Genomic DNA, 26,936 nt, shown 5'->3' with positions numbered 1-26,936 from the left:
TCAGTTATTTGTTGGATACATTCCAGTGTCTGTTTTCCCCAACAGTTTTAATCCTCTATAGCTCACTCTAGCACATGGACGTTATTCCCTGATGTGTCCAATCATCCTGTCCCTTCTTCTTGTCAGTGTTTTCCATACTTTCCTTTCGTCGCCTCTTCTGCGGAGATTGCTTACCTTATCAGTCGAGCTAATTTTCAGCGCCCTTCTATAATGCCACATCTCAAAGGCTTTAATTCTCATCTTTTCTGACTTTCAAGCAGTCCGTGATCAACACTACACAATTCTGTGCTCCAAACGTACGTTCTCATTAATTTCTTCCTTGAACTGAGGCTTATATTTGATAGTAGTAGACTTATTTTGACTAGGAATGTCCTCTTTGGGTGTGCTAGTCTCTGTTTATGTTCTCCTTGCTTCATCCGTCATGGCTTATTTTACTTCCAAGGTGTCTGAATTCCTTAACCTCGTCTACTTCGTTATCACAAATTTTGGTGTTAAGCTATTTGCTGGTCTCATTTCTGCTACTTCTCATTACTTACGTCTTTCTTCAGTTCACTCTAAGTCCATAATATGCATCTTTAGACTGTTCATTCCATTCAACAGATCCCATAATTCTTCGTCACCTACACTGAAGATAACAATGTCATCATCGAATTTTATCATTGATATCCTTTCACCCACAATTTTAATCCCACTCTTTACTATTTCTTTTCTTTCCAACATTGCATCTTCTATGTGTAAACTGAACAGTAGGGCAGAAGACAATGTCCCTCTCACACTCCCTTTTTAATTCGAGCATTCCGTTGTTGTTCTTTCAATCTTATTGTTCCCTCAAGGCTCTTGTGCATATTGTATATTATCCGTCATTCCCTACAGCTTGCTCCCATTTTTCTCAGCGTTTCCATCAATTTGCAGCATTTTACGCTGTCGGATGCTTCCTTCAGGTCTATAAATCGTATGAATGTGTGTTCATTTTCCTTAAGTCTCGCTTTCAATATGAAGGGCAACATCAGAACTGCCTGTCTGGTTTCCTGGCCTTCTGAAAAGTCAAATTAATCGTCATCTGCCAGATCCTAAATTTGTTTCCCATTCTTCTGTACCTTATAGTTGTCCGTAAGCTGGATGCACTAGCCGTTTATCTCATTGTGCGATGGTTCTCGCACTGACAAGTGGAAATCTTAAGAAAGAGAAACGTATTGATTGGGGTGTACAAAGTGTTAAGAGTATAAGTGCAGCTATTGTTTATTGGCGACGGAGGACAGTGTATTTACTTCTTTCGTAGAATAATAATTACAGCGGTTAGCAGTAACATGTTTTTAAGTTGGTTGGTACCTCCACGTACATGTGGCAAGAGCAAGCCAACAATACCTATTTTCCCCTGGGAGCACGTCAGAGGTTAAAGTCTGGCACATGGACGCAAAACCGAAAGTCTGTATTGACGTAGTCCACTTACTGGCGCAGTTGCGACAGAGCAGAAAACATCAAGTAATAAATTATATGACGTGTTTGCGGAAAGACAGTTAGAAGCACGAGAAACCAACACTCTGAAGTGGGTACATGTTATGGTACCAATGATCACAGCATCTGAATTTTGCAAGATCCCCTCGCTTCTAAACTGATACTGTTATTACTCAGCTTAGCCGCGAGTCCGTAGAGGGTGGTATATGTGACGTACAGTATAACTGGTCAGCATTTCCACCCGGAATTTGCGAGTGTAAGTCGGACCTTCCTTGATCCGCCTTGGTGGGTCGTGTCGTCGGACTTCCTCCTACCTGTGCGCGGTGCAGCTCTCGTAAATGTCGTCCCGTGCAGATTCTTCATTGGCGCATTGGATGTCTCTGTCGGTGGAAGCTAATTATCTGAAATTGCTGTCGATCAACTTTGGTCTATCTATTTACTCGAAATTAACATTCATAATGTCGTAATATCACTTTTATTCCTATTAGATCAATAATGAAACACTCATGTCACAAACTACTCGTAACCGAAAGCATGGCTACCATAGAACAAGACAGGAAGAGCTCTTAACGCCGACTGCCGACTTTGGCGAGCAGTCCGTATCTCTTAATAGTTTCGTCACAGTTCGTGGATTTCCGATCAAGTTGCTACTTACTAAGATATGCATTTGTTAATGAACGGGTGGGAATTTTAACGAGGCAAAATTATGATAAATAGTTTTAAACGTCCAGAGGCTCCTCCTAGTATTCACGTTGTCATAAATGACTTTAATTATTAAATATAAATAAACAAAATCGGTGACTTTGGCGCCAAGATGGCGGTACTTCCCGTCATGTATATTTCCCAGGCTGACGCTTGTTGCTACGGTCCAGCGCCGAGCCCCACCCCACTACGCGCTAGATATGGTCGCTTCGTCACCTAGCCAGCCAGCGTGGGAAATGCTCTCCGACTCATGGCCGGCTAAGGACTACAGCACTTCCTAACTATCGTGAATACATAAATAAGATACAATAATTTATTAAAACTGGTAAAAATGTCTTCCTCACGTAAGAGGCACCTTACAACTTACACCGCTGACACCATGTATATTACGAAGAAATTGCCTGGTGCTGCGAATTATTGATGAGAAGACTGCATAGAAAAGAGAGAGAGAGGAAGAAAGTGATTTGAAGAGCTGGACAAAATTATCAGCAGATTAAGGAGGACACAAAGAACGGGAGAACAGATTAAGGGTGAGGCAAAGAATAGAGGAATGTCGAGGACGTCCAGTCGAAATCTTTCGTTAAGACAGGTATGCCAAAGAAGAAGATTTTTGTGTAGTGTGTGTAACTCACCCCGCCATGCAGTGAGCTGCGCTGAGCACCCAGCTGGAACTGAGCAGAGAGCCGCCGCAGTTGAAGGCCCCGCGGTACCACACGGACACCTGCAGCAGTCGGAGATGCCTCATGTACACTCAGCTACCTTAGCCTACCCCACTGTTCCAGTAATGCAGCCCTATCCAAATGGGGCGGCAACCTGCAAAATGTGATCAAAAGTATCCGGACACCCCCAAAAACATCCGTTTTTCATATTAGGTGCATTGTGCGGCCACCTGCTGCCAGGCACTCCATATCAGCGACCTCAATAGTTATTAGACATCGTGAGACAGCAGAATGGTGTGCTCTGCGGAACTCACGGACTTCGAACGTGGTCAGGTGATTGGGTGTCACTTGTGTCATACGTCTGTTCGCGAGATTTCCACACTTCTAAACATTCGTAGGTCCGCTGTTTCCGATGTGATATTGAAGTGGAAACGTGAAGGGTCACGTACAGCACAAAAGCGTACAGGCCGACCTCGTCTGTTGACTGACAGAGACCGCCGACAGTCGAAGCCGTTCGTAATATGAAATAGGCAGGAATTCCAAACTGCATCATGGTCCACTGCAAGTACTATGACAGTTAGGCGGGAGGTGAGAAACCTTGGATTTCATGGTCGACGGGCTGCTCATAAGCCACACATCACGCCGGTAAATGCCTAACGATGCCCCGCTTGGTGTAAAGAGCGTAAACATTGGACGATTGAACAGTAGAAAAACGTTGTGTGGAGTGAAGAATCACGTTAAATAAAGTTCCAATCCGATGGCAGGGTGTGGGTATGGCGAATGCCCGGTGAACGTTATCTGCCAGCGTATATAGTGCCACTAGTAAAATTCGGTATAAATACAAAATCAAATAGGGGTAATGCAGGAGTAGGTTTAATAATGAATAAAAAAATAGGAGTGCGGGTTAGCTACTACAAACAGCATAGTGAACGCATTATTGTGGCCAAGATAGACACAAAGCCCATGCCTACTACAGTAGTACAAGTTTATATGCCAACTAGCTCTGCAGATGATGAAGAAATAGATGAAATGTATGACGAGATAAAAGAAATTATTCAGGTAGTGAAGGGAGACGAAAATTTAATAGTCATGGGTGACTGGAATTCGTCCGTAGGAAAAGGGAGAGAAGGAAACATAGTAGGTGAATACGGATTGGGGGGAAGAAATGAAAGACGAAGCCGCCTTGTAGAATTTTGCACAGAGCATAACTTAATCATAGCTAACACTTGGTTCAAGAATCATAAAAGAAGTTTGTATACCTGGAAGAATCCTGGAGATACTAGTAGGTATCAGATAGATTATATAACGGTAAGACAGAGATTTAGGAACCAGGTTTTAAATTGTAAGACATTTCCAGGGGCAGATGTGGACTCTGACCACAATCTGTTGGTTATGACCTGTAGATTAAAACTGAAGAAACTGCAAAAAGGTGGGAATTTAAGGAGATGGGACCTGGATAAACTGAAAGAACCAGAGATTGTACAGAGTTTCAGGGAGAGCATAAGGGAACAATTGACAGGAATGGGGGAAATAAATACAGTAGAAGAAGAATGGGTAGCTTTGAGGGATGAAGTAGTGAAGGCAGCAGAGGATCAAGTAGGTAAAAAGGCGAGGGCTAATAGAAATCCTTGGGTAACAGAAGAAATATTGAATTTAATTGGTGAAAGGAGAAAATATAAAAATGCAGTAAATGAAGCAGGCAAAAAGGAATACAAACGTCTCAAAAATGAGATCGACAGGAAGTGCAAACTGGCTAAGCAGGGATGGCTAGAGGACAAATGTAAGGATGTAGAGGCTTGTCTCACTAGGGGTAAGATAGATACTGCCTACAGGAAAATTAAAGAGACCTTTGGAGAGAAGAGAACCACTTGTATGAATATCAAGAGCTCAGATGGAAACCCAGTTCTAAGCAAAGAAGGGAAGGCAGAAAGGTGGAAGGAGTATATAGAGGGTTTATACAAGGGCGATGTACTTGAGGACAATATTATGGAAATGGAAGAGGATGTAGATGAAGACGAAATGGGAGATAAGATACTGCGTGAAGAGTTTGACAGAGCACTGAAAGACCTGAGTCGAAACAAGGCCCCGGGTGTAGACAACATTCCATTAGAACTACTGACGGCCTTGGGAGAGCCAGTCCTGACAAAACTCTACCATCTGGTGAGCAAGATGTATGAGATAGGTGAAATACCCTCAGACTTCAAGAAGAATATAATAATTCCAATCCCAAAGAAAGCAGGTGTTGACAGATGTGAAAATTACCGAACTATCGGTTTAATAAGTCACAGCTGCAAAATACTAACGCGAATTCTTTACAGACGAATGGAAAAACTGGTAGAAACGGACCTCGGGGAAGATCAGTTTGGATTCCGTAGAAATGTTGGAACACGTGAGGCAATACTAACCTTACGACTTATCTTAGAAAAAAGATTAAGAAAAGGCAAACCTACGTTTCTAGCATTTGTAGACTTAGAGAAAGCTTTTGACAATGTTAACTGGAATACTCTCTTTCAAATTCTGAAGGTGGCAGGTATAAAATACACGGAGCGAAGGGCTATTTACAATTTGTACAGAAATCAGATGGCAGTTATAAGAGTCGAGGGGCATGAAAGGGAAGCAGTGGTTGGGAAAGGAGTGAGACAGGGTTGTAGCCTCTCCCCGATGTTATTCAATCTGTATATTGAGCAAGCAGTAAAGGAAACAAAAGAAAAATTTGGAGTAGGTATTATAATCCATGGAGAAGAAATAAAAACTTTGAGGTTCGCCGATGATATTGTAATTCTGTCAGAGACAGCAAAGGACTTGGAAGAGCAGTTGAACGGAATGGACAGTGTCTTGAAAGAGAACTGGGTGGAGAACTGTAGGGCCCCCCTAGACAGGTCAGGCGTGCACTACACACCGAAAGCAGCTACTAGGGTAGCAGAGTACATGTGGCGTGCACACGGGGGTTTTTTAGGTTAGAGGGACCCCCCCCTTGGGCGAAACTATAAAATACCTGACGGCTTACCAGAGAGGACATTATCATCGTTGATAAAGAACGTCCGTCCTCAGAGACCAAAAACAGGAAAAGTTAACGTAATATTGGTAAACTGCAGGAGTATCCAGGGCAAGGTTCCTGAATTAGTATCTCTTATTGAAGGAAATAGTGCGCATATAGTATTAGGAACGGAAAGTTGGTTAAAACCGGAAGTGAACAGTAACGAAATCCTAGACACAGAATGGAATATATACCGCAAGGATAGGATAAACGCCAATGGTGGAGGAGTATTTATAGCAGTAAAGAATTCAATAATATCCAGTGAAGTTATTAGCGAATGCGAATGTGAAATAATCTGGGTTAAGTTAAGTATCAAAGGTGGGTCAGATATGATAGTCGGATGCTTCTATAGACCACCTGCATCAGCAACCGTAGTAGTTGAGCGCCTCAGAGAGAACCTGCAGAACGTCGTGAAGAAGTTTCGTGATCATACTATTGTAATAGGGGGAGACTTCAATCTACCAGGTATAGAATGGGATAGTCACACAATCAGAACTGGAGCCAGGGACAGAGACTCTTGTGACATTATCCTGACTGCCTTGTCCGAGAATTACTTCGAGCAGATAGATAGAGAACCAACTCGTGAAGCTAACGTTTTAGACCTCATAGCAACAAATAGACCGGAACTTTTCGACTCCGTGAATGTAGAAGAGGGTATCAGTGATCATAAGTCAGTGGTTGCATCAATGACTACAAGTGTAATAAGAAATGCCAAGAAAGGAAGGAAAATATATTTGCTTAACAAGAGTGATAGGGCACAAATCGCAGAATATCTGAGTGACCACCATCAAACGTTCATTTCTGAGGAAGAGGATGTGGAACAAAAATGGAAAAAATTCAGAAACATCGTCTAGTACGCCTTAGATAAGTTCGTACCGACTAAGGTCCAAAGCGAGGGGAAAGATCCACCGTGGTATAACAATCATGTACGAAAGGTACTACGGAAACAAAGAAAGCTTCATCATAGGTTTAAGAGTAGTCGAATCATAGCTGATAAGGAAAAGCTGAACGAAGCGAAAAAGAGCGTAAAGAGAGCAATGAGAGAAGCATTCAACGAATTCGAACATAAAACATTGGCAAACAATCTAAACAAGAACCCTAAAAAGTTTTGGTCATATGTAAAATCGGTAAGCGGATCTAAATCCCCTATTCAGTCACTCGCTGACCACGATGGCACCGAAACAGAGGACGACCGAAGAAAGGCAGAAATACTGAATTCAGTGTTCCGAAACTGTTTCACTGCGGAAAATCGTAACACGGTCCCTGACTTCAGCCGTCGCACGGACGCCAAAATGGAAAATATTGAAATAAACGATATCGGAATTGAAAAACAACTGCTATCACTTAGTAGCGGAAAAGCATCCGGACCAGACGAGATACCCTTAAGATTCTACAGTGATTATGCTAAAGAACTTGCCCCCTTTCTATCAGCAATTTATCGTAGATCGCTGGAAGAACGTAAAGTACCTAGCGACTGGAAGAAAGCGCAGGTCGTTCCCATTTTCAAGAAGGGTCATAAATCAGATGCGAATAATTATAGGCCTATTTCGCTTACGTCAATCTGTTTTAGAATAATGGAACATGTTTTGTGTTCTCGTATTATGACGTTCTTAGATAATACAAATCTCCTTCATCATAACCAACATGGATTCCGCAAACAGAGATCATGTGAAACTCAGCTCGCCCTATTTGCCCAAGAAATTCACATTGCCGTAGACACTGGCGAGCAGATTGATGCCGTATTCCTGGACTTCAGGAAGGCATTTGATACGGTTCCGCACTTACGTTTAGTGAAAAAAATACGAGCTTACAGAATATCGGACCAGGTTTGTGATTGGATTCAGGATTTCCTAGAAGAAAGAACACAACATGTCATTCTTAACGGTTCAAAATCTGCAGATGTAGAGGTAATTTCGGGAGTACCGCAGGGAAGCGTGATAGGACCTTTATTGTTTACAATATACATAATGACTTGGTTGACAACATCGGTAGCTCCGTGAGGCTATTTGCAGATGACACGGTTGTCTACAAGAAAGTAGCAACATCAGAAGACTCGTACGTACTCCAGGAGGACCTGCAGAGGATTAATGCATGGTGCGACAGCTGGCAGCTTTCCCTAAACGTAGATAAATGTAATATAATGCGCATACATAGGGGCAGAAATCCATTCCAGTACGATTATGCCATAGGTGGTAAATCATTGGAAGCGGTAACGACCGTAAAATACTTAGGAGTTACTATCCGGAGCGATCTGAAGTGGAATGATCCCATAAAACAAATAGTGGGAAAAGCAGGCGCCAGGTTGAGATTCATAGGAAGAATTCTAAGGAAATGTGACTCATCGACGAAAGAAGTAGCTTACAAAACGCTTGTTCGTCCGATTCTTGAGTATTGCTCATCAGTATGGGACCCTTACCAGGTTGGATTAATAGAAGAGATAGACATGATCCAGCGAAAAGCAGCGCGATTCGTCATGGGGACATTTAGCCAGCGCGAGAGCGTTACGGAGATGCTGAACAAGCTCCAGTGGCGGACACTTCAAGAAAGGCGTTACGCAATACGGAGAGGTTTATTATCGAAATTACGAGAGAGCACATTCCGGGAAGAGATGGGCAACATATTACTACCGCCCACATATATCTCGCGTAATGATCACAACGAAAAGATCCGAGAAATTAGAGCAAATACGGAGACTTACAAGCAGTCGTTCTTCCCACGCACAATTCGTGAATGGAACAGGGAAGGGGGGATCAGATAGTGGTACAATAAGTACCCTCCGCCACACACCGTAAGGTGGCTCGCGGAGTATAGATGTAGATGTAGAAAGGAGGATATAAGATGAACATCAACAAAAGCAAAACGAGGATAATGGAATGTAGTCAAATTAAATCGGGTGATGCTGAGGGAATTAGATTAGGAAATGAGACACTTAAAGTAGTAAAGGAGTTTTGCTATTTGGGGAGTAAAATAACTGATGATGGTCGAAGTAGAGAGGATATAAAATGTAGACTGGCAATGGCAAGGAAATCGTTTCTGAAGAAGAGAAATTTGTTAACATCGAATATAGATTTAAGTGTCAGGAAGTCGTTTCTGAAAGTATTTGTATGGAGTGTAGCCATGTATGGAAGTGAAACATGGACGATAACTAGTTTGGACAAGAAGAGAATAGAAGCTTTCGAAATGTGGTGCTACAGAAGAATGCTGAAGATAAGGTGGGTAGATCACGTAACTAATGAGGAGGTATTGAATAGGATTGGGGAGAAGAGAAGTTTGTGGCACAACTTGACCAGAAGAAGGGATCGGTTGGTAGGACATGTTTTGAGGCATCAAGGTCTCACAAATTTAGCATTGGAGGGCAGCATGGAGGGTAAAAATCGTAGAGGGAGACCAAGAGATGAATACACTAAGCAGATTCAGAAGGACGTAGGTTGCAGTAGGTACTGGGAGATGAAAAAGCTTGCACAGGATAGAGTAGCATGGAGAGCTGCATCAAACCAGTCTCAGGACTGAAGACCACAACAACAACAGTAAAATTCGGAGGCGTTGTGTGGTGTGGTTGTGTTTCTCATGGAGGGGGCTTGCACCCCTTGTTGTTTGCGTGGCACTATCACAGCACAGGCCTACATTGATGTTTTAAGCACCTACTTTCTTCCCACTGTTGAAGAGCAATTCGGTGATGGCGATTGCATCTTTCAACACGATCGAGCACCTGTTTTTAATGCACTCTCTGTGGCGGAGTGGCTACACGACAATAATATCCCTGTATTTGACTGCCGGCCGCGGTGGCCGAGCGGTTCTAGGCGCTTCAGTCCGGAACTGCGCGACTGCTACGTTCGCAGGTTCGAATCCTGCCTCGGTCATGGATGTGTGTGATGTCCTTAGGTTGGTTAGGTTTAAGTAGTTCTAAGTTCTAGGGGACGGATGACCTCAGATGTTAAGTCCCATAGTGCTCAGAGCCATTTGAACTATTTTTTTGTATTGGACTGGCCTGCACAGAATCCTGACCTGCATCCTTTAGAACACCTTTGGGATGCTTTGGAACGCAGACTTTGTGCGAGGCCTCACCGACCGACATCGATACCTCCCCTGAGAGCTGCACTCCGTGAATAATAGGCTACCATTCCCCAAGAAACGTTGAAGCACATGATTGAGAGTGGAGCTGTCATCAAGACTAAAGGTGGACCAACACCATATTGAATTCGAGCATTACCGATGGAGGGCGTCACGAACTTTTAAGACAGTTTCAGCCAGGTGTCCGGATATTTTTGGTCACATAGTGTACAGCACGCGGTTAGCAAGGTTACCACGTAGACTCTATAGAATACTGACGTGCTCGCTCTTCATTAGAAACACACACAAGCGTATCTAAACCCTCCTTTACGCCGGAAACGAATGAAGTTTAACGTTCACGAACAAACGTTTATACTGTAAGAAATGGAAGAGAACATAACGACGAGGAATACGAATTCTGCATGCTTTTCTTGTGCTTAAGTCATCAGAACATAGATTCATTCGATACCCCCCCCCCCAACCGGATGCAAAACTGTGATACTCAGATAGCATTATTTGAATGGTAGGCGTGTTGTCGGCAATGAGGCAAGCAAGTTGAAGTAGGCAAAAAAATGTGGGTGCTCGTGCTTTTACGTTAGCGTTACACAGATGGTGGCTCTTGTCACTGAATTGCTTCTGCAGCCCTTATTAGCTTGCTCCAAAATGTTAATCTTATAGAGTTACATTAATGAATCAAAATATTATTACACGCTCCTTAGCAGCGTGTTGATCGACCTTTGGAACGCAATACAGTTACGGTTCTGCTTTACACGTATTCGACAAGTGCTTGGAAGGTGGCATCAAATGTCAACAACGCGCGCTGCACGGTATGCCCCGAAACATGCCTGCACTAGCTTTGTAGGCCTATTCTGTCGTCATATACATCTAAATCAATACTCTGCAATTCACAATTAAGTGCCTGGCGGAGAGTTCATCGAACCATCATCAAGCTAGTTCTCTTCCGTTCCACTCTCGAGCAGCACGCGAGAAAAACGAACACTTAAATCTTTCAGTGCGTGCTCTGATTTTTCTTGTTTTGTAATATGATCATTCCTCCCTATGTAGCTGAGCGGCAACAAAATATTTTCACGCTCTGAGGAGGAAGTGGGTGATTTCATGAAAAGCTCCTGACGCAACGAAAAACGCCTTTGTTTTAATGACTGCCACCCCAGTTCACGTATCATATACGTGGCGCTTTCCCCTCTGTTTTGCGATAGGACAAAACTAGTGCCCTTCTTTGAACGTTTTCGATGTCCTCTGCCAGTCTATATGATGCAGATCCCACATCACACAGCAGAAGAGGACGCACAAGCGTTAGTGTAGGACTGTAGCCAGTCTCTTTAGTAGAAATGTTTCATTTTCTCACTTTTCTGCCATTAAACCGTAGTCTTCGCCTTGCTTTACTCACAACATTATCTATATGATCTTACCAACTTAAGTTATTCGTAATTGTAGTTTCTAAGTAGTTAGTTGAATTCACAGCCTTTAGATTTGTGTGATTTATAGAGTAACCGAAATTTAGAGGATTCTTTTTGGCACTCGTGTGGATTAATTAACAATTGTCATTGTTTAGAGTCGATTTTCATTTTTTGCACCATGTAGATATCTTGCCTAAACTAATCTAAGAGTGCTACTTGCTTGTCTCCTAAATTACTTATGTAGATCAGTAACAGCAAAGGGCCTATATGACCATTCCCTGGGGAACGCCAGATATTACTTCTTTTTCACTCGATGACTTTCCGTCAGTTACTACGAACTGTCACCTTTCTGAAAGGAAATCACGAATTCAGTCGCACAACTGAGGCAATAGTCCATAGGCACGCAATTTTATTAAAAGTCGCTTTTGAGGTACTGTGTCAGAAGCCCTCTGGAAATGTAAAAATATTGTATTAATTTGACATCCACTATCAATAGTAAAGAGCTGGTTGTGTTTCACAAGAACGATATTTTCTGAATCCGTCTTGGCTGTTTGTCAATAAAACGTTTTCATAATGTTCGAAGTCTGCGGCCCGTGGTCTTGCGGTGGCGTTCTCGCTTCCCGCGCACGGGGTCCTGGGTTCGGTTCCCGGCGGGATCAGGGATTTTCTCTGCATCGAGATGACTGGGTGTTGTGTGTCTTTCATCATCATTTCATCCTCATTCACTCGCAAGTCACCCTAGTGGCGTTAAAGAACTTGTGGAGCGGCGGCCGAACCGCCCCGCGAGGGGTCTCCCGGCCACCTATGCCATACGCTCATTATAATGTTCGAACACAGTATATGTTCCAAGGTCCTACGGCGAATCAACGTTAGTGATGTAGGTCTGTAATTCGTCGGAATACTCCTATTTCCTTTCTTGGCTATTGGTGTCATTTATGCAACTTTCCAGTCTTTGGGTTCAGATCTTTCCTGGAATCGCGCGACCGCTACGGTCGCAGTTTCAAATCCTGCCTCGGGCATGGATGTGTGTGATGTCCTTAGGTTAGTTAGGTTTAAGTAGTTCTAAGTTCTAGAGGACTGATGACCTCAGGTGTTAAGTCTCATAGTGCTCAGAGCCATTTGAACCATTTGGTACAGGTCTTTCAACGAGCGATCGGTTGTATATGATTGCTAAATATGGAGCTATTGAATCAGCACACACTGAGAGGAACGTGCCTGGTAAACAAATATCGGAGGCCTTGCTTTTCAAAAATGTTCAAATGTGCGTGAAATCTTATGGGACTTAACTGCTAAGGTCATCAGTGCCGAAGCTTACACACTACTTAACCTAAATTATCCTAAGGACAAACACACACACCCATGCCCGACGGAGGACTCGAACCTCCGCCGGGACCACCTTGCTGTTATTAAGTGATTTAAGCTGCTTTGCTACACCGAGAATATCTACTTCCATGTTATTCATATTGGCAGTTGTTCTTGGTGCGAACTCTGGAATATTTAATTCGTCTTCTATCGTGAAGAAATTTCGGAAAAGTGTATTTAGTAACTCTGCTGTTGTGGCACTGTCATCAGTAAAATCATCATTGTTTTCTTGCAGTGAAGGCACTGATTGTGTCTTTCCGCTGGTGTTCTTTACATACGACCAGAATCTCTTTGGATTTTCTACCAGATTTTTAAACAGAATTTCGTTCTGGAAAGTGTTAAAAGCATCTCGCACAGAAATCTGCGCTGCATTTCGAGAATCTGTAAAACTACTTCAATCTAGAGGGTCTTCCATTCTATTAAATTAGACATGCTTTTTTCGTTGGTTCTTCAATAGTGTTCTGACCTGTTTAGTGTATCATGGAGGGTCAGTACCACCTCTTGTTAATTTATTTGGTATATACCTCTCAATAGCCGTCGATTCTACACGGAAGCGCCAAAGAAACTGTCATAGGCATGCGCATTCAAATACAGAGATAAGTAAACAGGCAGAATACGGCGCTGCGGTTGGCAACGCCTATACAAGACAGGTGTCTGGCGCACTTGTTAGATCGTTTACTGGTGCTACAATGGCAGGTTATTTAGATTTAAGTCAGTTTGAACGTAGTAATATAGTCGGTGCATGAACGATGGGACACAGCATCTCCGAGGCAGCGATTAAATAGGGATTACCCCGTACGACCATTTCACGAGTCTGCCGTGAATATCAGGAATCCGGTAAAACACCAAATCTCCGACATCGCTACTACCGGACAAGGATCCTCCATGAAGGGGACGAACGACGTCTGAAGAGAATCGTTCAGTGTGACAGAAGTGCAACCCTTCCGCAAATTGCTGCAGATTTCAATGCTGGACCATCAACAAGTGTCAGCGTGCGAGCCAGTCAACGAAATATCATCGTATGGGCTTTCGGAGCCGAAGAACCAGTCGTGTATCCTCGCTGACTGCACAGCACAAAGCTTTACTCTTCGCCTGGGCCCATCAACATCGACATTGAACTGTTGATCACAGGAAACATGTCGGCTGGTCGGACGAGTCTCGTTTCAAATTGTATCTAACGGATGGACGTGTACAGGCATGGAGACAACCTCATGAATCCATGGACCCTGCGTGTCAGCAGGTGCCTGTTGAAGCTGATGGAGGCTCTGTAATGGTGTGGGGTGTGTGCAGTTGGAGTGATATGGGACCCCTGATGCATCTTGCATCTACGTAAGCATCCTGTCTGATCACCTGCATCCATTCATGTCCATTGTGCATTCCAACGTACTTGGGCAATTCGAGCAGAACAATGCAGCACCACAATCGTCCAGAATTGCTACAGGAACACTTTTCTGAGTTTAAACACTTCCGCTGGCCACCAAACTCCCCAGACATGAACATTATTGAACATATCTGCAATGCTTTGCAACGTGCTGTTCAGAATAGATGTCCACCCATTCGTACTCATATGGATTTCGTCTGTTCAAGGATTCACTGTCCTTCAACAGCTTTCCATAGATGCTCACCACAGCACCATGCAGCACGCTAATATGCGACTACCTTCCTTATTTCTAAGATGTTCGCCCCCAGGCATCAGGCATAAAAGTATGCCCTTTGTCAGGGTTGTTTACGTCAGTGAATTACCCCATTTGCGGTCTGCATCATCGCTAGAACGATTTCTCATTGCCACCCTGGCAATCCCACATAGGCTTGACATCTGGCAGGCCAAGCAGTCTACTGCCTTTCTTGCAGTTCCTCACGCCGTCCTCTGTGGCCGAGCGGTTCTAGGCGCTTCAGGCCGGAACCGCGCTGCTGCTACGGTCGCAGTTCGAATCCTGCCTCGGGCATGGATGTGTGTGATGTCCTTAGGTTAGTTAGGTTTAAGTAGTTCTAAGTCTAGGGGAGTGATGACCTCAGACAAATCCCATTGTGCTCAGAGCCATTTGAACCATATTTTGCAGTTACTCACTCAGACGGTTGCGAGTGTTGTTCAGGCTTGATGTGTCATCTGGGTTGACAGCTTCATTTCTTCTTCGCCTGTTTGCTGCGAGGGTGATTTACACTAAGTCTAGCCATCGTATGGTCAGTCGAAAACGCACGCGCCTAGTTATAGTAAAGGCGCGCAAAGTGGCGGAAGCGGCCTGCAGAAGTGGGATGTACGTGTCTTGATGTAACTGCCTTGTGGTCTAGCTCTGTGGGAGATGCAGGACGAGCTCTGGTCTCGAGTTTGACTGTCTGTAACAGTCCGGTGTGCGACATTTCCACTCACCACAGCAGCGTTCTCCGGACTGAGGAGAGCGCAAGGGTGTAGAGGCACCGCAGCGCCCTAGTCTTGATGCTGCAAATATGGAGGGACCAGGTGAGATGCCTATCGAGAGTCACCCCCAGATATATGCCTTTCTTCGACTACAGGACGGGGCCATCCACGGCCGTGACCGGCAGCAAGTCAAGTGGAAACTTCTTCCTCCTAACTCTTATTGGCATTAAACTTGAATCACCATTTCGAGAACCACAATCCAAGGCGTTGCAGCCGAGCTGGAGACGATAGCGCAGGTTCTCAGCGTTCACGCTTGTCAGGTAACGAGCGAGTTTTGGCGCCCTGAGAATATTGTATGTTCCGAGTTGGAGCGACTGAACAGGACGCTTGGCGGGCACGGGCCGCCCGACAGGCCGGCCACGTGGTGCCAGACGTTGGCCGAAGCAAGAGGGGTCCAGAGGCCGCATGGCTGAGAATTCCATGTTGACACTGTGACGAGGACGGTGCTTTGTGTCGATGAAGGAGATTTCTATGGCGGGAGTGCCAAAGATGGCGGACTTTGTGAAACCTTACTGGCAGACATTTCACAGCTCAGAAATGTGTGTGAAATCTTATGGGGCTTAACTGCTAAGGTCATCAGTTCCTAAGCTTACACACTATTTAACCTAAATTATCCTAAGGATAAACACACACACCCATGCCCGAGGAAGGACCCGAACCTCCGTCGGGACCAGCCGCACAGTCCATGACTGCAGCGCCCTAGAACGCTCGGCTAATCCCGCGCGGCCATTTCACAGTTCGCATAGAAATTAATAGCAGCCAGATGAATGATGATACCTCAAAAAGAAACATGTTCATTACAATTATTTGCACGTCGATTCTGATGGTGTAATCATATTTTAAATATCTTTATTATTTTAAAGTTTAGTACCTAACGAGATATTATACAAGTAACGCCCAGCAACGAATTTCCAAAATCTAGACGGTTCATCCGACTTCGCCGATCTACGTGTCTTTAGAAAGCTATTAGTGTAAACTTAAATTGGTATTAATTACAGGCATGTAACTTAAATAGTACATGAGTTATTGGAGGTCAAAGTGGCCGATTACTATCGATCGCGTCAGGTCATAAGTACTCCACAGTGACACGAAAAAACGGTAGCAGCATGATCATAAATATATTTATTCGTCTGTGTCTTTGTTTATATCAAATATATACTTTTCATGAAGAAACTGGTTAAATATTTACTGTGTTTTAGAAAGCACAGAGACACTAGGCTACTGGCCTACCTATTCTATTCCTTTGATAAATGTTTATTTAATTTGTTTATGTATCTAATAATGTATGTTAGAGCGTGTTTATGGTCCAGCTGTAGGAATATTTATTTAATTTCAAGTTATTTAAGTGTAAATCCAGTATTTCGAGTGTGTTTCATTATGTTCAAGACATGGCGCGTGCGCTCTAGCCAATCACAGCGCTCGTGAGTGGGGAGACTGGATGGAAGCAGGGGAAGACCATCGTGTCGAGAAAGGACAGGGTGGTTCGGGAGAGTGCGGCGCGAGGAAGAGTCGCACGGGACACGGGAAGTGCTGGACTGTACGGCGCGACAGACGCTCGGTCGCGGCAGAGACTTTGAGAGAGTGGAGCGGTTTGCGCGTGTTCGCGGCAGATAGAAATACTTTGGAGTGCCGACCTGTGCACTTATGAGATTTCCGTGGCCTCTACAGTGAAGACGTAGTGTGCGTTTAGAAGTGAATATCTCGCGAGCTGTGTTGTTGTTCATAACTAATTACCTGCTGTAGGAATCTATTGTTTCCCTGTTATTTAACTTATATTTTATTTAACTGCTGGACCATCGACTCCAATAAGTGTTTTGCAGAAATGTACCGCATTCTCAAAAGTACTTCTACCATTGTACTCATCATTTAAAGTCATTAAGATAGTACCTGCAGATTTTATGTAATTGCAATCCTTCATTTATAAATTTATATGTTACATTCATAATTCGCAATTGCCGAGTGATAGAAACCTTCGACCATTCGATTCATGTGTGTATTCTTATCGTATACTATAGACTCAGCAGTATTTGGCCTGTAATGCGGCAACTACGTATCCCAGCCCCTAGACAACGAAACCAGCCAAAACTTTTAATATTGCAATTCTGAGTCGGAGGGTACGTAGTTGAGGGCCACCCCATCACCTCGGATTTATAATTTGGAAGCCCGCACGCTGCGAGCGAACAGTGACGTGTCATCGGCGTTCAGGATCAGCAGTACGCGCGCCATCTTGAGAACTTCGAATGTGTATAGGGAGTACAACAAGGGGATGAGCGCCGAACCTTGTGATACACCTGCATATGTGGACCACTCCGTCGACCTATTATCGTCGGCGCGGACGTGGAACGTTCTTCTGGGGAGGTGGGAGTGACGCAGGCGACTGTGTGACGTCGATACCCAGTGCACAAAAAGTTAGTAAGCGAGACCGTCGTACGATACGGAATCAGACGCCCTGGAGACGCCTAACATGACCGCCATTAGGTACTCGCGACGTTCCGTGCCTCGTAGCGTCTGATACACCAACTGCAGTAGCTAATCAGATGTGGACTGGCACCTCCAGAAGCAAAAGTTTTCGTCCAGGATGAGGCCTTCTGCAGTAACAGTTGGAGGAGACGTTTGGCAAATAACCTCTCCAATGCTCGATCAGTCCAGGGATGTACTGCCGGCCCATAGTGTCCAATGGGCATAATATTTCGGCGATCAGACATGTCGCCATCGTCAGGTGCGCTGATGAACTGAGCTCCAGAGGAGCTCCTGAGGAGCTCAGTTCGTCAGCGCACCTGACCCAGTGCACAAAAAGTTAGTAAGCGAGACCGTCGTACGATACGGAATCAGACGCCCTGGAGACGCCTAACATGACCGCCATTAGGTACTCGCGACGTTCCGTGCCTCGTAGCGTCTGATACACCAACTGCAGTAGCTAATCAGATGTGGACTGGCACCTCCAGAAGCAAAAGTTTTCGTCCAGGATGAGGCCTTCTGCAGTAACAGTTGGAGGAGACGTTTGGCAAATAACCTCTCCAATGCTCGATCAGTCCAGGGATGTACTGCCAGTCCATAGTGTCCAATGGGCATAATATGTCGGCGATCAGACATGTCGCCATCGTCAGGTGCGCTGATGAACTGAGCTCCAGAGGAGCTCCTGAGGAGCTCAGTTCGTCAGCGCACCTGACTATGGCGACATGTCTGATCGCCGAAATATTGTGCCCGTTGGACACTATGGACCGGCAGTACACCTGTGGACTGTTCGAGCAAGAAATACGCCGGGAGAAACTGAAGAATCACAACCTCTCCAATGCTTTTGAGGGGGAGGGAAGCAGACCGATCAGCTGATAATTCTGTGCCAAGTGAGGATCATTGCTGCTCTTCGAGATGGCTACCACTTCTGCGTGTTTCCACACGGAATGGCAGACGCTGGACAACAGGATGGTGTTGAGGTCTGCCAGTGTTTGGTGAACCTCGGTAAGCGCACTGCTGGCCACCAAAAATGCGACACCCTGAAGAAAGCTTCCTAATCAGTTGAAATATGCAGCACGCGTTTGCGGCGTCGACAGGGACACATGGTTAGCGTTTCAGAGCGGTCGTGCATCACATGCGCCATTAGAGCCACTTGCAAAGCGCTGTGGAAAGGGAGAACAGACGGTCCCCGCAGCCATACTGGAATTCTTCTTTCGTACGGTTGTTTTGCATATGCAACTTCAGAATGCCTCGGAGAAGGCAACAAGCGTCTTTCGAGCACGTTTCGGAGTCCTACCGAGAGAGGCTAGTTGCCCATAGGAATTGCAGGTTATCCTTCAGGGAAATCGGTGATCGTGTCGAACGGAAACTAGCAACTGTGATGCAGATCTGTAATCGATGGGTGTAGGAGGAAGCGGCGGACCGACGGGACCGATTGCACTCACCTCGTTGCACCACTACACGTAATGATAGGCACGTTGTGCAAGGGGCAGTAATGGTTCGCTCTGTCACATCTCGAACCATATCACAACAAATGCGAACTGTTGCGCAGGTAGTGTCCGCGAGTACCGTTTGACTTCGTCTGCTGCAGAATGGACTGTTCGCAAGGCGTCCATTGCTGCGTTTGCCATTGACTCAACGCCACTGTATGTTTGCGCCGGAAATGGTGCGATGAGCAACGGACCTGAAGAACCGAATGGAAAGACATTGTTTTTACCGAAGAATCCCGATACTGTCCGCCCCACCACGATGGTCGATTTAGAGTCTGGAGATAACGTGGTGAGAGACTGTTAAGCTGTTGCCTTATGCATGACCATACTGGCCCTGCGCCCGGTATTATGGTTTGGTGCAGTATTGGATTCCACTCGCGCATTCCACTAGTACACATTGCCGGTATACTACCCAGCCAGCATTACATCTCTGAAGTGCTGGAGCCAGTTCTCCCACTACACTTCGGAACATGCCGACGGCCACATTGCAACAGGACAATGCACTTCCACAGGTGGCACGCAATGTTCAAGACTCCTTCGTAGCCCAATGAATTGCATTGACACCTTGACCCCCTATTCTCCCATCTCTCGCCTGTCGAAAACGTCTGATCGATGACTGCAGAACAACTGGCCTGGGATACACCATCCGCTGCTACATCACATCAACTTTGGCAATATGGGGAAGCAGCATGGACTGATACACCCCAACAACTCACCCAGAGCCTTTTCGATTCAATGCCGAGGCTCATACCAGTGGTAGAAATTGCGCCAACGCTCAATACTGATTTCATCTTCTTCATTTCACATGGGGCTGCATTTTCAATCATGCAATCTTTGAACAACGTGTCATCTCCCAATTCGGTTGCGACACCTCCCGCCTTTCTTGGTGTGGTATTTTGGATGGCCAACAGTGTAGATGTTTTAGTAGCACATTGTCAAGCTTGTCACGACCTCGACCCTCTTCGAGTTGAGTCGCTGAAGCTGTTGTCGACGTCCTCCTCTGTGACTGGCATGTCACATAATCTTCCTCCCTAGCCATTAGGAACCTGGGTAGCTCATCCTCCAACAGATGGATGTCGACAGGGTCGGTCACAGGCGTAGAATTGCCCACAAAAGCGCATCCAAAGCACTGGCCTCGCCATCTTGCTCACAGGCGACACCTGACAGCGCTGCAGCCACCTCTTTATAGAGGCAGCTGTCACCCAGCTGTCACCCAGCATATTGACCGCAATTTCATAGTTGCTGTTGATTATTTAGCAAAAGTGATCACGAATAGTAGCAACAAACTCTGACCCTAATCTATATAGATAATATGTAATTCCGATATTTTACACATAAAACAATACAATGAATCCAGTCTTAACGGAACCTTTAATCGATTACTGAACTGTACAATACAATCTAAATTCTGGTCAGATGTGAACTGGTTTTCATACGTAAATTATGTTATCTATGTTTGTGATTGTTTACTAATTTTTATGGTTCTTTGGCACAATTTTTCCGTGAATAAAATTTTTCATTTGGTATAAATATATTTTCAAACTTCGATCTTATACTATGACAATTAGTTGGCAAATAATCAACAGCAAATACTCTAAAAATAAATCCACATTAATTTTGCAATTTTCACCATTCAGTTTTAAATGCAGATAAAGCATATGTGCCCATTTATATTTTTATTCATTTTGCTATCCATATGTAATAGATATTATAGCATAACAGGAAGTTTCTAAATTTTATATTTATACATTTTGTAATCTTTGACATTTTATATTATTACTAAAAGTCTTAACATAACTACATATCTTCGGAAGACACTACATAAATTTGTTAACTAATCCAGAAAACGGAAGTTATTGCATAACCAATTTGACTAACAGATTCTTTTGGATTGTTCTACAACAACTACACATCATATATTAAATATTGTTTGGCGACAATTACATCAGTCTGTATCAGACTGCCGTCATTCAGGTAGGAGACAAGATACTGGCAGAAGTAAAGCTGTGAGTACCGGGCGTGAGTCGTGCTTCGGTAGCTCAGATGGTAGAGCACTTGCCCGCTAGTTCGAGTCTCGGTCGGGCACACAGTTTTAATCTGCCAGGACGTTTCATTTACCGTCATTCAGTTTTTGGCATGGTTTGAAATAACATATATGGACTCTCTTTGGAACTGTGTTATGAACTTTGAAAAATAAAAACATCTCTGCAAATCATGTTTTGATATTTACTTGTAACATTTTGAAAATACGTCTGAAGTGTTACGTGAAATGATGAATAAACAAAAACTTATAACTTAGAAACTATTAAATACAGCCTGAGTTATTCAAGAAACTTGTACCCGGATATTATACAGTAATGACCATTAAAATTGCTACACCAAGAAGAAACGCAGATGATAAATGGGTATTCATTGGACAAATACATTGCACTAGAATTGACATGTGATTACATTTTCACGCAATTTGGGTGCATAGATCCTGAGAAATCAGTACCCAAAACAACCACCTCTGGCCGTAATAACGGCCTTGATACGCCTGGGCATTCAGTCAAACAGAGCTTGGATGGCGTGGACAGGTACAGCTGCCCATGCAGCTTCAACACGATAGTACAGTTCATCAAGAGTAGTGACTGGCGTATTGTGACGAGCCAGTTGCTCGGCCACAATTGACCAGACGTTTTCAATTGGTGAGAGATCTGGAGAATGTGCTCTCCAGGGCAGCAGTCGAACATTTTCTGTATCCAGAAAGGCCCGTATAGTACCTGCAACATGCGGTCGTGCATTATCCTGCTGAAATGTAGGGTTTCGCAGGGATCGAATGAAGGGTAGAGCCATGGGTCGTAACACATCTGAAATGTAACGTCCACTGTTCAGTGTGCAGTCAGTGTGAACAAGAGGTGGCCGAGACGTGTAATCAATGGCACCCCATACCATCATGCCGGGTGATACGCCAGTATGTCGATGACGAATACACGCTTCCAATGTGCGTTCACTGCGATGTCGCCAGACACGGATGCGACCATCATGATGCTGTAAACAGAGCCTGGATTCATCCGGAAAAATGACGTTTCACCATTCGTGCACCCAGGTTCGTCGTTGAGTACACCATCGCAGGCGCTCCTGTCTGTTATGCAGCGTCAAGGGTAACCGCAGCCATGGTCTCCGAGCTGATAGTCCATGGTGCTGCAAACGTCATCGAACTGTTCTTGCATATGGTTGTTGTCTTGCAAACGTCCCCATCTGTTGACTCAGGGATCGAGACGTGGCTGCACGATCCGTTACAGCCACGCGGATAAGATGCCTGTCATCTAGACTGCTAGTGATACGAGACCGTTGGGATCCAGCATGGCGTTCCGTATTACCCTCCTGAACCCACCGATTCCATATTCTGATAAGTCATTGAATCTCGACCAACGCGAGCAGCAATGTCGCGATATGATAAACCGCAATCGCGATAGGCTACAATCCGACCTTTATCGAAGTCGGAAACGTGATAGTATGCATTTCTCCTCCTTACACGAGGCATCACAACAACGTTTCACCGGGCAACGCCGATCAACTGCTGTTTGTATATGAGAAATCGGTTGGAAACTTTCCTCATGTCAGCACGTTGTAGGTGTTGCCACCGGCGCCAACCTTGTGTGAATGCTGTGAAAAGCTAATCATTTGCATATTACAGCATCTTCTTCCTGTCGGTCAAATTTCGCGTCTGTAGCACGTTATCTTCGTGGTGTAGCAATTTTAATGACCAGAAGTGTACAATAACATTGTACATGCTATGTACTGAGGCCACATCAAAGCTATGCAAATTTTCATACATATGTGTCTGTATTTGACGCATTATATCGTAAACTTACAAAAATATTTTTTTAAAACAATTTTATTGCACAAGCAATATTAATTAGATTTAAGTTTTAAAGGATATACAAAGAGACAAGCACTTAATACGTGTTAGTATCAGCCTACATAAATAATACTGTAGCTCGAGTGTAACAGGTTTTCCATGCTTTTACTTGATATTACACCAGTGTGTGAATTATTTAATTATACCAAGTAAAGTGTTTCATAACATTTTATTAACAACAGCACTACATTTCTAGTCTTTTGGTGATTCCATAGACACCATCAAATTCTTCTGATGTTATATTCTATGAATAGGCTTCAAGTAAGAACTCGACATTTCGAATGTTGAAGCTAGTTAAATTCACATCCCACATTGAATTGAGAGCTTAAAGGATAATGACAAAGACGCTATAACGATAATAGATTTCATGGGGCATCTAGTCCTTTAGCTAATTGCAAAATTGTCAAGTGTCAACGAGAGAAGTTACGATGCAACATCAAAATTCAGTTAAATGACATATTTTGAAAGTAATGCTCATTGAACCAATGCCAGACAACAAGAGAACAGAACTGCAACCTAAACTCCATCAGGTGAATTATTATTAATAATATATTAAATTCTTCATAACTTCGGAAACAGCACATAGTCGCTAAATCTAAGACGTGTTCTGGGTTCGGTACAAAATTTCCTTAAGGTTGCAACATTTTGCGCATCAATTTACAGTTACAAATTTTGTAAAAATTACATTTATTTTATTTGGCTAAGATGGCCAAAACGATTTGTGGAAGGAATAGATGACTCAAACATTGTTGCTACTCAGGATAAACGCTTTCATGTAAAACTAATACACTCCTGGAAATTGAAATAAGAACACCGTGAATTCATTGTCCCAGGAAGGGGAAACTTTATTGACACATTCCTGGGGTCAGATACATCACATGATCACACTGACTGAACCACAGGCACATAGACACAGGCAACAGAGCATGCACAATGTCGGCACTAGTACAGTGTATATCCACCTTTCGCAGCAATGCAGGCTGCTATTCTCCCATGGAGACGATCGTAGAGATGCTGGATGTAGTCCTGTGGAACGGCTTGCCATGCCATTTCCACCTGGCGCCTCAGTTGGACCAGCGTTCGTGCTGGACGTGCAGACCGCGTGAGACGACGCTTCATCCAGTCCCAAACATGCTCAATGGGGGACAGATCCGGAGATCTTGCTGGCCAGGGTAGTTGACTTACACCTTCTAGAGCACGTTGGGTGGCACGGGATACATGCGGACCTGCATTGTCCTGTTGGAACAGCAAGTTCCCTTGCCGGTCTAGGAATGGTAGAACGATGGGTTCGATGACGGTTTGAATGTACCGTGCACTATTCAGTGTCCCCTCGACGATCACCAGTGGTGTACGGGCAGTGTAGAAGATCGATCCCCACACCATGATGCCGGGTGTTGGTCCTGTGTGCCTCGGTCGTATGCAGTCCTGAATGTGGCGCTCACCTGCACGGCGCCAAACACGCATACGACCATCATTGGCACCAAGGCAGAAGCGACTCTCATCGCTGAAGACGACACGTCTCCATTCGTCCCTCCATTCACGCCTGTCGCGACACCACTGGAGGCGGGCTGCACGATGTTGGGGCGTGAGCGGAAGACGGCCTAACGGTGTGCGGGACCGTAGCCCAGCTTCATGGAGACGGTTGCGAATGGTCCTCGCCGATACCCCAGGAGCAACAGTGTCCCTAATTTGCTGGGAAGTGGCGGTGCGGTCCCCTACGGCACTGCGTAGGATCCTACGGTCTTGGCGTGCATCCGTGCGTCGCTGCGGTCCGGTCCCAGGTCGACGGGCACGCGCACCTTCCGCCGACCACTGGCGACAACATCGATGTACTGTGGAGACCTCACGCCCCACGTGTTGAGCAATTCGGCGGTACGTCCACCCGGCCTCCCGCATGCCCACTATACGCCCTCGCTCAAAGTCCGTCAGCTGCACATACGGTTCACGTCCTCGCTGTCGCGGCATGCTACCAGTGTTAAAGACTGCGATGGAGCTCCGTATGCCACGGCAAACTGGCTGACACTGACGGCGGCGGTGCACAAATGCTGCGCAGCTAGCGCCATTCGACGGCCAACACCGCGGTTCCTGGTGTGTCCGCTGTGCCGTGCGTGTGATCATTGCTTGTACAGCCCTCTCGCAGTGTCCGGAGCAAGTATGGTGGATCTGACACACCGGTGTCAATGTGTTCTTTTTTCCATTTCCAGGAGAGTATAATATAAAACAGTGCTAACCATTAGGCAGCATACTTGTATTTTGAAGTACATATTTATACTTTGTTTTGGTGATCTCACGTCCCCTAACTGGTGGGGAGAGACATGTCTACAAATACATTTTTGAGAGATCCTTCCAGACAGTTGTGGGTGAGTTAACGTTGGGGCAGGCTGTGTAACATGCAATACATGTGTTTTTGTGAACGCCCCCCAGAGTTAGGTTGACACCACTGGACAAACATGACCGAGATCTGTTGATGCATGTCACTGTGTATGTGACCCCTGTTTAGTGGCAAATGTTACTTTTGAAAACTTGTTTTGACTTATCACTCATATTTGGATCACATTGCCAGCAAAGGTGAACCCTGGGACCCAACTCCTGTACAGTAATGAACGGTTGGTCATAGAGTAAAATTGGTAACTCGATGGCTTGTTGACTTCCTCCAAGCCAGCTCACGTAACGTTACTGAAAGTGCCATCATGCATCGTTTTAAGAACACATTTGTTCTTAGTTTTGACTTTCTGCTAGTTCTATGGCATCGGCGACATGTCTTACTGCCTTTTCAATAAAATATCTGATAATGGTTTCTTTTAACCTACTATCTTTCCCATGTCAATGCCTCAAATTTTTAATTTGATGGTGTATTGAGACTTACACCAAGACTAGACCTAGTTAATCACATCCAGTAACTCAGACTGTTTGTTTGTTTGAGATGATAAACCGCAATCGCGATAGGCTACAATCCGACCTTTATCGAAGTCGGAAACGTGATAGTACGCATTTCTCCTCCTTTTAGGTAATGTGTACACATTGCCGTAATAAGCCAGGTCGGATTAGTTGTACGACATCTATTTTTTAGTGCAAACTTGTAATGTCAACACTTTTTTGAGATGTTAACATATTTCTGAAGATATTTTAGACTTGGGAAGATCATTTTAATATTGAGAAAGTATCATAGATGTGGTAAATAATTAATTTGGGGATGTCACTACACACAGTTAATGGATTACTTCGTAAGAGGGTTATCATGTGCAAGAAGTTCTTTTTTAATTTCTTTGTTCTTACTGGACTGCCCAATTTTAATACTATGTGGTGACAGGCTGGGTAGGACGGGAACAAGAAATGGGTGTGGGGTACAAAGCACAACCGGGCTGGTTCTGTCGATTTTTCAACTTCTTTTATTTATTTATTTATTTATTGAAACTACGTCCTCATTTTAATACTACGCTGAGATTGACTGGAGAGGGAGAAGGGAGGTAGAGTGAAAGGGTGGTAGAGAGGGAGAGGAGGAAATGGGGAAAGGGGCGGAGCTTGATGACGTCATGGATAAGAGGACGTGACTTGTGATATCAGTGAGAGGTCAATTAGCAATGTCACGTGATGCAAACAAAGTGGTCCATAACATATAAACCTGTACAACTACTATTGTCTATTTCCTAGTAATTGGGTAGGTTTCCGCAAAGGGAAAGGTAATGAAGAAATTTTCATGCACTTGGTTAGTAACATACAGCTCTTCTTCATCTGAAATGTGTGTTTACTAGCTTTGTTTCTGAACCTAAGCAGAATTTACAATATCGTGGTACTTCCAGGGCTAACCACAGTACTAAAGGAGCAATATGTAGCTTACACATCTGCAGCACACCTGTAATCTTTTACCTGTGATCAGGACGTACAATAATATCAAAAAGTACAAGTGTGGGGTTGATAAAAGGATCTGTTTTGGCACACCTTCTGTTCCAATCGACCTACACAGTATATTCCCAGAGCAGGTGAAAATT

At 44.5% G+C, this 26,936-nt stretch overlaps 1 protein-coding gene across 1 annotated transcript in view; it reads right to left on the bottom strand.

The window, feature by feature from the left end:
* Nucleotides 1-26,936, bottom strand: part of LOC124795617 (trypsin-3-like) — a 145,637-nt gene that overhangs the window by 80,560 nt on the left and 38,141 nt on the right. Inside the window, exon 3 of the mRNA XM_047259689.1 lies at nucleotides 2,790-2,878. Within this exon, the coding sequence (XP_047115645.1) occupies nucleotides 2,790-2,878 (89 nt within the window). The remainder of the gene's footprint in view (nucleotides 1-2,789; nucleotides 2,879-26,936) is intronic.

Source organism: Schistocerca piceifrons, chromosome 4 (assembly GCF_021461385.2).
Source record: "Schistocerca piceifrons isolate TAMUIC-IGC-003096 chromosome 4, iqSchPice1.1, whole genome shotgun sequence".
NCBI lineage: Eukaryota > Metazoa > Arthropoda > Insecta > Orthoptera > Acrididae > Schistocerca > Schistocerca piceifrons.
The sequence above is the reverse complement of the archived record's forward strand: the minus strand, read 5'-3'. Positions and strand labels throughout refer to the sequence as shown.